The 14302-nt window shown below is 44.3% G+C and overlaps 1 protein-coding gene across 1 annotated transcript in view; it reads right to left on the bottom strand.

Annotated features, from left to right (window-relative positions):
- NRXN2 (neurexin 2) overlaps positions 1-14302 on the bottom strand; it is a 1120399-nt gene that overhangs the window by 614385 nt on the left and 491712 nt on the right. Inside the window, 1 exon segment of the mRNA XM_029612675.1 lies at positions 2605-2724. Within this exon segment, the coding sequence (XP_029468535.1) occupies positions 2605-2724 (120 nt within the window).

The raw sequence follows: 14302 nt of genomic DNA, 5'->3' as shown, positions 1-14302 counted from the left end.
AGATAACTGCAGATAAAATCTCACAGCAAAGCCAAAAAAGGACCTAGAGGGGAGTTCTGTGATATGAGGTGAGGGGAACTGCAAGCCTTCAGTCATTCTCCCAGCTTAGATATGGTGGGCTTACAGGATGGGGGAAGGGAGAGGAGGAAGCAGCCTTGGATGCCAGATGCTGGCTCCTTAGTAGTCAAGGAAAAAATGACCCAGACGTTCAAGAACTAGAAGAGAGCTCTGTGTCTGCAGAGAAAGTAATGAAAATAGTCCTTAAATTTAAGGACAGATTCTCAGGTCTACAAATATTGATATAAACATTGGAATTAAACAGCTGAACCAGGCCTGGTGGCCTGTTATTAGTAAACTGTAAGGGGTAGATTTTAAGACCCGAGAGCAGGCGTACATGTGCGCGCGCGCTACCCGACGTGCACACACATGTACGCGCAGGCACGTGTAAGTTATAAAATCAGGAGTCGGCGCATACAAGGGGGTGCACACTAGTGCACCTTGTGCGCACTGACGCCCACGGGCATCCCCCCTTCCCTTCCCCCTAACCTAACCTTCCCATCCCCTTCCCCTAACCTTTCCCCCCCAGCCCAACTCTAACCCCCCCTCAAAAATGTTTATCAAACCTTTTGCACCTGCCTGGCGGCAGGCGCAGGTTGCGTGCACCGGCAGCCTGCTGGCACGCAATCCTCCAACACAGCAGCACATGGCCGCTCTGTTGGAGGCCTCTGGCCCCGCCCTGCCCCCGGACCACCCCATCCACACCCCGCCCCCCCTGGACCGCCCCTTTTTGCAAGCCCCAGGACTTAGACGCGTCCCGGGGCTTTACGTGCATCGCTGGGCCTTTATAAAATAGGCCCGGCACGCGTAAAGTGATTTACATGCGTAGAGCTTTGAAAATCCGGCCCTAAGAGAATAAGGGAAGGAGATGCTTACTCCTTTGGGATTTCTATTAATCAGAGCTTAGTCTCAAACAAGTGACTACTCTGAAAGAGATAGTACACCACAAGTCAAAGAAACTTCGTGTTAAAAACCAGAGTCAAAGCAGTAATGGCTGCCAAAGGAGCTATGGAAGCATACACAGATCTTACTCTTTCACGTAAGTGACAAGATAACTATGACCCCTGTCAGTGTCTTCATAATATACAAATCCTCTAATCATAATATGTGTCAACAAATTAAAAAAACTGTAAACTATAACCACATTTCTAGGGTCCCTCGTTTTCAATTTAAACTGATTTTCACTCATAAATTCCTGGATTTTTCCAAAAGCGATAATCCGTTTAAACCAATTTCCACCCTGATTTTAGACCGATTAAAGAGCAGCTCCAGAGCTGTGGATGCAATGTCTCAAGGCCTCCAGCAACTGCTGGAAACTAGTGTGGGCTAAAGCACCTACAGTATATCAAATCCTGCCTCCCACCAAAGTACTTGACGAACTGCGGGTGCTTTATCCCACACTGCACTCCAGTTTCCCTGCCTCTCCTTTCCTCCCAAGCAGCCAATGCCTGTTGCTTGGTGCTGCCTGGGTAGCATCTGAAACGAGCCAAGCCCCACCAGAGGCACTTCCTGGCAGGCTCCCTGGCCCTGCACAAAAGCAGAAGAGCAGTGCTGCAGAACACAGAAGCCTCAGGAAGCAGGCTGCAGAAGGAGATCAGAGAAGCCTGGAGGCAACACTAGTGAGGAGGAATGCTATTGCAATGTGTAGAAGGGGCAGAAGAGGGAGATTCTCAGGGTGTGGGGAGAGAAAGGGGCATGTTAGGGGATGAGAGTAGAGATGGAGATACTGCTGAGTGAGTGGGAAAATATGGTTAACACTGTTTTATTGTCCTAGCTTCTGTCCACCAAAATAAACTCCAATATTTACCTGGAAAAATAACGAGTCACATTTTTCCACTGATTTTGTCCTGCTTTTGTTCTTGTCATAGTAAACCTTGATAAATGCCCAGAAAAATTGTAAAAAATAAAAAACGAAATAAAAAATGAGTGGGTCACCTATTGCTATCTGCCAGGTTTACTATAGCTACATTTTGGAAAACTAATCTTTCTTTGGATTATTGGAGAAAGCAGGTAAGGGAAATTGCAGATATTGAGTTGTTGAGTTGCTGAGATATGAGTTGCAAAATGCACACTATAAGTATGTTGGGGTGTGGGGTCCTTTCTGGAGTATTGTACTAGACTACTTTCATAATGTGGGTTTTATATTGATAATTGACACTTGATACTCATGTGGGAAACTGTGTATGCAGCACTTATTAATGTGTATAACAATATTATTTGTATTGTCTACTGATATTTCGAGAAAAGTTGTTAAATAGAGTTTAAAAAATAAAATAAATAAAAAACGAAAATGAAGGTCTCTACGCATTCCTTACCAATGTCTCAACAAACTCAAAGTCTCTGCCAAAAGTCACAAAATCTAACCATGCTTCTGGACATCTCTATAAGGCACAAATTCATTCCCCAATCTGTCCACAGCACCTATCCATATCTCAATAGGCTACAAATTTGACTGCTAAAATTATGCAATAATTTTCCCCAAATGCATATCAACTAGGTGTAACAAGAATAGAATAAGAATGTATAAGTCACCCCGTCTGCACTTACGATCATTGCAGACAGGACCGCTGTAAGAAGTCATGGAGCAGTCACATGTGTAGCCATCCCACTGCTGGAGGCAGACTCCCTGGTTTGCACACGAGTCCTCCGTGCATGTGGTGCTGGGACCTGAGAAAGAAGAAGAGAGATAAAAGAGGTATCAGGAAGGATTGCAATTACTGTATGCATTAATAGTCATTGTTCCAGATGCTCTTTCATCTTCATACATAGTATATCACTTAGTTACATCTTGCCTGTTCTCGGGAGCTGACACTAACTTTGTATCCAGGTGAAGAGCAGGTGAAATTCACAATAAGGGGTGTGTAGGCTGTACGGAACAGAATTAGATTTGAAACTAATTAAGGGACAGACAACAGACCTTGATTGTAAATGAAGTTCATTGTGAAGAAAAAAGGTGATGAGTGGAATGGCTCAGAGATCAGCCCTGGAGCGGGTTCTGTTCAATATCTGTTGAATGATATTATGGAGGAATTAGAAAAGTCTGTCTTTTTGTGGATGGCACTAAGTTTTCCAACAGAGTGGACATACCTGAGAGACTAGACAGTATAAGAAGCGATTTAAGAAAGAAGAGGTCAATTGCTTGCCACCTAAGTTTCAACACTAAAAAAATGCAGAATTATGCATTTGGGGTACAGAAATATAAGGGAGTGGTATATGATAGGAGGTGAGATATTGATGTTCACAAAGTAGGAAAGAGACCTCAGGACGATTATATCCAATGATTTCAAGGTAGTAAAACAATGAACAAGGCGGTAGCCAGAGCCAGAGGGATGTTAGAGTCTATAGGGAGATACATAGCTAGTAGATGAAAAGAAGTGAATATGCCACTGTACAAGTCTTTAGTAAGACCTCACTTGGGAGTATTTTCTCCAGTTCTGGAGGCTGTACCTCCAGATGGATATAGAGTGGAGGTGGTCCAGAGGAGGGCTGACAAAATGGGATGGAGACTGCACCAAAAGCCCTATGAGATGAAGCTTAAGGATCTAAACATATATATCCTAGAGCCGGGGTGGGCAAACTATGGCCCAAAGCCAAACCCTGCTGGAAGACATACTTTTTCCGGCCCTCCTTTCAGTGCAATTTGCCCCATTGTAACCAGCCCATTGGCACCTTGCAACAAGGTCATCAACAATAGCCTGACTTTGCGGGCCTTTGTTGATGATGTCGTCCTGGGTATTGGTGCTAGCAGTGATGTCCCTTCAGGAATAGCAGCATTAGGAGAGCATCAGGAAGAGGAGGAGCGCTGCATCCCAACCAGATCTGTCTGTGCAGCTGGTGGGGCAGGAAGAGAAGGGCCCCCCCCCCAACACCTTGATCAGCCACACAATGCAGCAGCATTGTCCCCAACGCTGCCGCTGCTGTCTCCAGTCCCTCCGTCGTGGCAACTCTTTTTTTTTTTAAATATCTTTGGGGGCGGAACCAAGATGGCCACTGCACAGCAGATGCGTCTCAGCATAGCTCCCGATAAATCCCCTGTAAACTTTAAATATTTCCACTGAACAAAGTTGTTCTTTTCTAATGGGGAAACGGAAAGGAGCTAGGCGACAAGTTCGCCGGTTTCCCTTCACAAAACATCACTAACTGAAGCGTGATTTACCCGGAGTTCGGTGATTGAAGCCAGCTTGGTCGGACCAGGGGATGCCCGCCCGATCAGTAACAGATGTTTCTCTTAGCCCTGATTACCGTTCCACTCCGTGCCCTCCTGTTGGACATGCTGCCTTGGTAGAGGCTTTGTTAGAATCACCGGGGGAGCTGGAAGGCTCCATTTTTTCACCAGGCCTGGTGTCCACCATTTTGCCGGCGCAAATCCGGCGTTTGGAAGTTGAAGAAAGGCCTCGAAGGGCACGACTCACTGAGGACAGTGAGGTCTCATTGCCTTCTTTAACGACGGATTTACAGAAAGCAGGTTTGGCACAAGTTAATACAACTGCAGGAATTTCTTCTACAATTTTTCCGAATATCTTTGACTGTGTTAAGCCTGAAGTTAATCTCTGGACTGTCCTAATGTCAGTAAATAAGTCTCTTACTGATTTGGTCTCTTTAACTACAGATTTATATAACAACTCTCAATCTTTTGAAATGTGGTTGGACTCTATGGAACAGAAAGTGACCAAGATGAAAACTAATATAGTGGAAATTCAAAATGTACAAGTAAATGTTATCAAAGATTTGTCTTCTATTTCTTGCAGAATTGAGAATACTGAAAATTCTCTCAGATCTGCAAATTTGAAGATACTTAATTTTACTCGAATTCCTTTGATTACACCTCTTGATCTATTTTCCATGTATTTAAAAGAAGTTTTGAAACTACCAGAGAATGCTCTCTCTCCTATGGGAAAGATTTATTTTCTTCCAACGAATAGAAGATCACTGGATAATAATGCTGTTTATATTCCCTCTAATCTGACTGATTTCCTTGAAAATTCTGGAGAAGAAAATGTGTCAGATCGAGTTACATTGTTGGTGTCATTTGTTTTTATGCAAGATCGTAATAATATTCTGCATTTATATTTTCGCCACAAGGACTCTCTGTTTAGAGGCCAAAAGATTTGGATATTTCCAGATATAACCAGGGCAACACAAGAGGGGGAGAATTTGTTTCTTGCATTGAAAGAGTCAGTACTCTTTGGGAGCAACATGTGTATTTGTTATCTCTGTAAATGTGTGATATCTTTAGAGTCTGCTAAATTTGTTTTCTTTGATCCTAACAAGTTACAATCTTTTATGGAAGCTCGTCAAAGAATTCAGACCTTACCTACTACAGATAGAGGGGCAGATTTTAAAAGGGTTACGCGTGTATATTATGCATGTAACCGCGAAAACCCGCTCCTGCACGCACCAAGCCTATTTTGCATAGGCCTGGCGACGCGCGCAAGCCCCGGGACGCGCATATGTGCTGGGGCTTGAAAAAAGGGGTGGGGTGGGGGAGGGGTGGGGTGGGTGCGGGTTTGCCGCTGTGCCCGGGATCGCAGGCCGGCCGTTGGCTGGTGTGCCCAACCTATGCCTGCCTGGAGGCAGGCGCAACTTATAAGATAAAGGTAAGGGGGAGTGTTAGGTAGGGCTGGAGGCGGGTTAGGTAGGGGATGGGAAAGGAAGGTGGGGGGGGGGGGGGCGGAAGGAAAGTTCCCTCCGAGGCCACTCCGATTTCGGAGCAGCCTAGGAGGGAATGGAGGAACTCTGCTCGGCTTGGTGCGTGCAAGCTGCACAATTGTGCAGTCCCCTGCGCGCACCGACCCTGGATTTTATAACATGCGCGCGGCTGCGTGCGCATTTTATAAAATCAGGTGTACATTTGTGCGCGCTGTGTTGCATGCACAAATGTACGCCCACGCGTACCTCTTAAAATCCGGCCCTTTTCAGAAGGCGTTTCACAAAGTTCCTCATGAGAGGCTTCTAGGAAAAGTAAAAAGTCATGGGATAGGTGGCGATGTCCTTTCGTGGATTGCAAACTGGCTAAAAGACAGGAAACAGAGAGTAGGATTAAATGGGCAATTTTCTCAGTGGAAGGGAGTGGGCAGTGGAGTGCCTCAGGGATCTGTTTTGGGACCCTTACTGTTCAATATATTTATAAATGATCTGGAAAGAAATACGACGAGTGAGATAATCAAATTTGCAGATGATACAAAATTGTTCAGAGTAGTTAAATCACAAGCAGATTGTGATAAATTGCAGGAAGACCTTGTGAGACTGGAAAATTGGGCATCAAAATGGCAGATGAAATTTAATGTGGATAAGTGCAAGGTGATGCATATAGGGAAAAATAACCCATGCTATAGTTACACAATGTTAGGTTCCATATTAGGTGCTACAACCCAAAAAAGAGATCTAGGCGTCATAGTGGATAATACATTGAAATCGTCGGTACAGTGTGCTGCGGCAGTCAAAAAAGCAAACAGAATGTTGGGAATTATTAGAAAGGGAATGGTGAATAAAATGGAAAATGTCATAATGCCTCTGTATCGTTCCATGGTGAGACCACACCTTGAATACTGTGTATAATTCTGGTCGCCACATCTCAAAAAAGATATAATTGCGATGGAGAAGGTACAGAGAAGGGCTACTAAAAGGATAAGGGGAATGGAACAGCTCTCCTATGAAGAAAGACTAAAGAGGTTAGGACTTTTCAGCTTGGCAAAGAGATGGCTGAGGGGGGATATGATAGAGATGTTTAAAATCATGAGAGATCTAGAACGGGTTAATGTGAATCAGTTATTTACTCTTTCGGATAATAGAAAGACTAGGGGGAACTCCATGAAGTTAGCATGGGGCACATTTAAAACTAATCGGAGAAAGTTCTTTTTTACTCAACGCACAACTAAACTGTGGAATTTGTTGCCAGAGGATGTGGTTAGTGCAGTTAGTATAGCTGTGTTTAAAAAGAATTGGATAAGTTCTTGGAGGAGAAGTCCATTACCTGCTATTAAGTTCACTTAGGGGAGGATTTTCAGAGCCCTGCTAGCCTAAATCCGCCTAAATCCGGGCGGATTTAGGCGAGCAGGGCCCTGCGCGCCGGTGCGCCTATGTTCAATAGGCCTACCGGCGCGCGCAGACCCCGGGACTCGCGTAAGTCCCGGGGTTTTCCGAGGGGGGCGTGTCGGGGGCGGGCCAGAGCCACGCGGCGTTTTGGGGGGTGTCGGCAGCGTTTTGGGGGTGGGCCTGGGGGCGTGGTTATGGCCCGGGGCGGTCCGGGGGCATGGCCGCGCCCTCCGGACCCGCCCCTAGGTTGCGTCCCGGCGTGCTAGCGGCCCGCTGGCGCGCGGGGATTTACGCCTCCCAAAGGGAGGCGTAAATCCCCCGACAAAGGTAAGGAGGGGGTTTAGACAGGGCCGGGCGGGTGGGTTAGGTAGAGGAAGGGAGGGGAAGGTGAGGGGAGGGCGTTAGAGGATTCCCTCCGAGGCCGCTCCGATTTCGGAGCGGCCTCGGAGGGAACGGGGGTAGGCTGCGGGGGTAGGCTGCGCGGCTCGGCGCGCGCCGGCTATACAGAATCGATAGCCTTGCACGCGCCGATCCAGGATTTTAGCGGATAAGTGCGGCTATGCGCGTATCTACTAAAATCCCGCGTACTTTTGCTTGCGCCTGATGCGCCAGCAAAAGTACGCCTATTCGCGTGGTCTGAAAATCTACCCCTTAGAGAATAGCCACTGCCATTAGCAATGGTTACATGGAATAGACTTAGTTTTTGGGTACTTGCCAGGTTCTTATGACCTGGATTGGCCACTGTTGGAAACAGGATGCTGGGCTTGATGGACCCTTGGTCTGACCCAGTATGGCATGTTCTTATGTCCTTATGTCCTTTTTATAGAAAATATTGTATTTTGTTTATTAGCCATTCCCCGTGGCTTTTTCCTAAAGACTTCCCCCCCCCCCCCCCCCCGCCACCATATTGTGGTCTAAAGTGGCAATTTGAATATTATTTCTTTGTTATATTGCATAAATATTCTTGTTTTATCAACATGTCAATATTTCTCTATTGAATATATTATGTATATTTGATTTGAAAACTATAAATAAAGAATTAAAAAAATATATATATCTTTATTCATTTTATACAAAACCTTATCACAAACATGACTATATCCATGAACAAAACAAGTAAATGAACACCCCAATAAAGGCATCAGAAAAGAACCTTCCCCTCCATTCCCCCCACTCCCCACCCCAACCCAACCCCCGAGCAGGAGAACCCACAGAGCAGAAACATCATAAATCAAGACAGATTATCAGCAAAATTTTCAGTACTGATGACCGATCTACAACCATCCTGAAAAGTGTCTTCTAATGCAGAAGTATATCTCTCTCTTACAGAAAAGGACAAGGATGTGATATAAGCACCCCGTATTTTAGGAAAAGCCTCTTTTTTTGTGGTGCGGAGAATTATGCCACATTTTAAAGTCCAATGTCAGAAGCTCCAACATTTCTCAGTGCCTAAAAATTAAAGTAAGGGCTTTCTTTGAGATCCATTTTAACAAATTACATCTCTTAGTAATACAAAATCCTTTCATCAAAAATAAGAGCTTCCCAGTTACTACAAGCTATCTCATCATGGAACACTCCTAAGACACAGATGGCTGCCTGAACAGGGATCTGAACTTCTACTTTCTATGAAACCTCTAATCTCATCCCAAAACACCTTGATAGGTGGACAATCCCACAACCCATGAAATAGCATGGCTCTGACCTCTGGGCACTCCAAGCACCCCGGAGAAGCTATCAATTTCATTTGGTATGCCCTATGAGGGGAGATTATCAACCTATGTATTACTCTCAGGTGTTGTTTTAATAGCACAAAAGGGATACTTCTATAAGATAGATCCAGACTTGTAGATATATCACTATCCCCTAGATTTAAACCTAGATCTGCAGTCAATACATCTGCAGCAGCTGAGAGTAAACTATATATAGAAACTGAATGGAGATATTGATATAAATTAGTTAATGATTGTTTCCTTCTCTTAAAAATCTGGAGTAATCTCTGAAAAGGACCCGAAGATGAGTCATTCTTTTAATCCCCAGATACCTTGAAATAAAACTAGCAAGTTGGAAATATTGTAAGAAATCTTGTACCTGGAACTTAAAGTGCTCCCAACAATATTGGAAGAACATCTGTTTATTTGAATAATCATTAAAAGCAATGAATATCCCCTGACCTGCTTGCATTAGTTGTACAAAAAATGTATTATTCTCACCTGGTTTAAACCACAGATTTCCACAAATAGGTAACCAAGGTGAAGCTTTCCAGCTTTCCAATACCTTCCTCACATTCTTCCAGCCAACTTGCATGTACTTTATCAGAATATTATTAGCCAAATAATCTGGTAAATCTTTAGGCCCTGCATGCAGCAGGAACCGCAACTCATAAGGATATGTAAAGCAATTTTCAGCTCTCAAATCCACAAAACAATTACTTCCAATCAGCCAATCTCCCACAGCTCAAAGGGAACTTGCTATCTTATAGTATCTCAAATTGGGGAACCCCCCCCCCCCCATTCCCCATCCGAGGAAGATATCATTAACCTCGATAGGGATATTCTAGCCCTATGCTTCTGCCATATAAATCTTAAATTTGCTGCAAAGTGTTGACATCCTTCCTATGTAAAACCAAAGGCATCATTTGTAAAAAGTATAGCATTTTAGGAAGAAGGAACATTTTAAATAATGCTTTCCTTCCCATCAGTGACAATGTAAACTTCATATAACCTTGAGTGCGTTGTTTAAACTCCCAGATAATAGGAGGGATATTGACTTGATACCACCTCTCTGAATTCCTATGGATATATATCCCTAAATATTTAATCTGGTCATCAACCCATCTTAAAGGGAAGTTTCTCCATTCTCCCCTCATATGTCCCATGATATCTAGCACTTCTGATTTTTCTAAATTCAGCTTAAAACCTGAAAAACTTTCATACTCTAAAAATTTGCAGCACCTGTGGCAGCAGTCTCTTAGCCTGAGGTATGAACAAAAGGATATCATCTGCAAAGAAGAAAGAAGTTAAAAAAGGATTATTATAAAAATAATGTGTTTTTGAAGAATGTCATCCAAAGCCTGTACCAAGGGTTCTAGTGTTAGTATGAACAATAAAGGGGATAATGGGCACCCCTGACAGGTTCCCTTAGATGAAATGGAGTAGAGAGAGTAAGATTCACCCAAATTGTAGCCATTGGGTTTGTATAAAGAACCAAAAGTGCCTGTGTTAACCCCCCAAAATACAAATTTCTCTAGACCACATTTAAGAAAAGATTATGACACCCTATCAAAGGCCTTTCTGCATCAAACCAACTAGCAGAAGGTCTATAAAGTGTTAGGGTTTACACATTTCCAACAGTAAACAAATTTGTCACCACTTACACTAGATCTGCGTCCCCTTACAAGCCCCACCTGACCCTTAGAAATTAGTGAAGGCAGAATCTCTACAAACCTGTTTGCCAACAGTTTGCTTAAATCTTAATGTCTATGTTTAAAAGTGAGATAGAATGGAAAGATGATACCAACTTGGGGGGTCACGTCCTGGTTTAGAGAGGACAATAACATGGGCCATTTTAAGTGATTCTGGAGTCACACCCAAAGACACCATGGCATCAAATAGCTGCTTCATGATCTGCAACACTTGTGGGTTTAATGTTTTGTAAAAAAGGGCAGTCAATCCATCAGGCCCAGGAGCCTTCAAATGGGAGCACTGAGTGGAGAGGATCATCTTGCTGGTGGCTGAAAGGAATCAGTAAGTTTTGCTTGGGAAACTTTTTTAAAGTATTGGAGAGAAGTAAACTCCTGGGGTATATTATTTAGTGTGTTTGTGCTTTTAATAGTCAGTAAGGGATCTAATAAACAGAAGTTAGTGTGTTTATTTTTAAATAGTCAAGTCAGTAAAGCAACTAATAAACAGAGCTTACTGTGTTTGTATATTAAAAAAAAAAAAGTAGCCAGAAGCCAGACATAAGCTAGGAGAGTAAAAAGGTTGAAAAGTTCAGTTTCTCACCTTTGAAAGGTGTTAAGGTAGTGTGATCTGGTTTGCTTAGGTAGCAACATTTGTTAATCAAGACACCAGTGAGTCACTCAGGCTGACTAACTGAAGTGTTAAGGTTATGTGATTGATTTGATTAGGTACCATCATTTGTTAATCAGAACAGCAGTGAGTCACTCAGGACAACTAACTGTAGTGTAAATCTCCAAAGGGATTGTTTTGTACTAATTTACCTTAGAAGCACAAGATATATTGCAAGGGAAGAGCTCAGTAACTCACAATCCAGTGGGAGCACTGAAAGGAGAGGATCACCTTGCTGGTGGCTGAAAGGAATCAGTAAGTTTTGCATGGGAAACTTTTTAAAAGTATTGGAGAGAAGTAAACAATTGGGGTATATTATTTAGTGTGTTTGTGCTGTTAATAGTCAATAAGACAGCTAGTGCTTAGCCTGACTTCAGTGCCAGGAAAAATAGTGGAAAGTGTTTTAGAGATCAAAATCACAGAACATATACAAAGACATAGTTTAATGGAACAAAGTCAGTATGGAACAAAGTCAGTATGGAACAAAGTTAGTATGGCTTTACCCAAGGCAAATCTCACCTCACAAATCTGTTTCACTTTTTTGAAAGGGTTAATAAACATTTAGATAAAGGTGAACCGGTAGATGTAGTATATTTGGATTTTCAGAAGGCATTTGACAAAGTTCCTCATGAGAGGCTTCTAAGAAAAGTAAAAAGTAATGGGATAGGTGGCGATGTCCTTTCGTGGATTACAAACTGGTTAAAAGACAGGAAACAGAGTAGGATTAAATGGACAATTTTCTCAGTCGAGGGGGGTGGGCAATGGAGTGCCCCAGGGATCTGTACTGGGTCCCATGCTTTTCAATATATTTATAAATGATCTGGAAAGGAATTCGATGAGTGAGGTAATCAAATTTGCAGATAATACAAAATTATTCAGAGTAGTTAATAGAGATGTGAATCGGAACCGGAATCGGTTCGAATTCCGGTTCCGATTCACATGTGGGTTTTTTTGCATTGGGCCCGATCGTGGTTTTGTTTATTGGCTGCACCCAAGCCGATAAACAAAAAACCCACCCCGAGCCTTTAAAACTAACCCCTTAGATTCCCCCACCCTCCCGACCCCCCAAAAAACTTTTTACAGGTACCTGGTGGTCCAGTGGGGGTTCCGGGAGCGATCTCCCGCTCCGGGCCATCCTCCCGCTCCCGGGCCGTTGGCTGCCACTAATCAAAATGGCACCGATGGCCCTTTGCCCTTACCATGTGACAGGGCATCCGTGCCATTGGCCGGACCCTGTCACATGGTAGGAGCACTGGATGGCTGGCGCCATCTTGTGCTCCTTCCATGTGACAGGGGCTGACCAATGGCACCGGTAGCCCCTGTGACATACTAAGGGCAAAGGCTATCGGTGCCATTTTGAATACTGGCAGCCGATGGTCCAAGTGCAGGAGGCCGCTCCCGGACCCCTGCTGGACTTTTGGCAAGTCTTGTGGGGGTTAGGAGGGTCCCCCAAGACTTGCCAAAAGCCCCTGGTGGTCCAGCGGGGGTCCGGGAGCGATCTCCTGCACTCGGGCCATCGGCTGCCAGTAATCAAAATGGCGCCGATAGCCTTTGCCCTTACTATGTCACAGGGGCTACCAGTGCCATTGGTCAGCCTCTGTCACATGGTAGGAGCACAAGATGGCGCCGGCCATCCAGTGCTCCTACCATGTGACAGGGTCCGGCCAATGGCACGGCTACCCTGTCACATGGTAAGGGCAAAGGGCCATCGGCGCCATTTTGATTAGTGGCAGCCGACGGCCCGGGAGCGGGAGGACGGCCCGGAGCAGGAGATCACTCCCGGGACCCCCACTGGACCACCAGGTACCTATAAAAAGTTTTTGGGGGCGTCGGGAGGGTGGGGGAAGCTAAGGGATTAGTTTTAAAGGGTCGGGGTGGGTTTAGGGGTTATTTTTGTGTGCCATTTTTCCCGCCCTCCCCCAAAACAATAAGGGAACCCCCACGATCAATATCGTGGGGTTTTCCTATCATTTTGGGGGAGCCCCCGATTTCTGACGATTTTGAAAATATCGACGATATTTTCAATTGCCCGAAGCCCGATTCACATCCCTAGTAGTTAAGCCACAGAGGCGTTCACAGAGCGGGATGCCAGTGGCCAGTAGTTGGTGTTCCACCTTCACGGAGCGGAAGGATGGAGGGCTGCTATTTACAAAAAAAAACAAAACAAAAAAATAAAAACAGGGGTGGGTAAGAGTATGGGGCAAGGGGGTGGCCTGCTTGTTGCAGCGGTTGCTACCCCCAATTGAGCTGGATGTCACTTGGATGCAGATTCAAAGCTGCTCTCTAAATTGGGTGGAGGGGAATTAGGGCTGGAGGGTACTGGAAGCCAATAGTAACAGGTGGGAGAGAGAAAAAGGGAAAAAAAAATGGATAAAGTGCGTAGCTTGCTGGGCAGACTTGATGGGCCATTTGGTCTTCTTCTGCCGTCATTTCTATGTTTCTATGTTTCTATAAGCAGATTGTGATAAATTGCAGGAGGACCTTGTGAGACTGGAAAATTGGGCATCCAAATGGCAGATGAAATTTAATGTGGATAAGTACAAGGTAATGCATTTAGGGAAAAATAACCCATACTATATTTACACAATGTTAGGTTCCATATTAGGAGCTACCACCCAGGAAAGAGATCTAGGCGGCATAGTGGATAATTCATTGAAATTGTCAGCACAGTATGCTGTGGCAATCAAAAAAGCAAACAGAATGTTAGGAATTATTAGGAAGGGAATGGTGAATAAAACGGAAAATGTCATAATGCCTCTGTATCGCTCCATGGCGAGACTGCACCTTGAAAACTGTGTACAATTCTGGTCGCTGCATCTCAAAAAAGATATAGTTGCAATGGAGAAGTGCAGAGAAGGGCAACCAAAATGATAAAGGGGATGGAACAGCTCCCCTATGAGGAAAGACTAAAGAAGCTAGGACTGTTCAGCTTGGAGAAGAGACAGCTGAGGGAGTTATGATAGAGGTGTTTAAAATCATGCGAGGTCTAGAACAGGTAAATGTGAATCGGTGATGGTTATTAACTTTTTCGGATAATAGAAGGACTAGGGGGCACTCCATGAAGTTGGTATGTAGCACATGTAAAACTAATTGGAGAAAGTTCTTTTTCACTCAGTGCACAATTAAACTCTGGAATTTGTTGC

The sequence above is a fragment of the Rhinatrema bivittatum genome, chromosome 8 (assembly GCF_901001135.1).
Source record: "Rhinatrema bivittatum chromosome 8, aRhiBiv1.1, whole genome shotgun sequence".
Taxonomy (NCBI): domain Eukaryota; kingdom Metazoa; phylum Chordata; class Amphibia; order Gymnophiona; family Rhinatrematidae; genus Rhinatrema; species Rhinatrema bivittatum.
The sequence above is the reverse complement of the archived record's forward strand: the minus strand, read 5'-3'. Positions and strand labels throughout refer to the sequence as shown.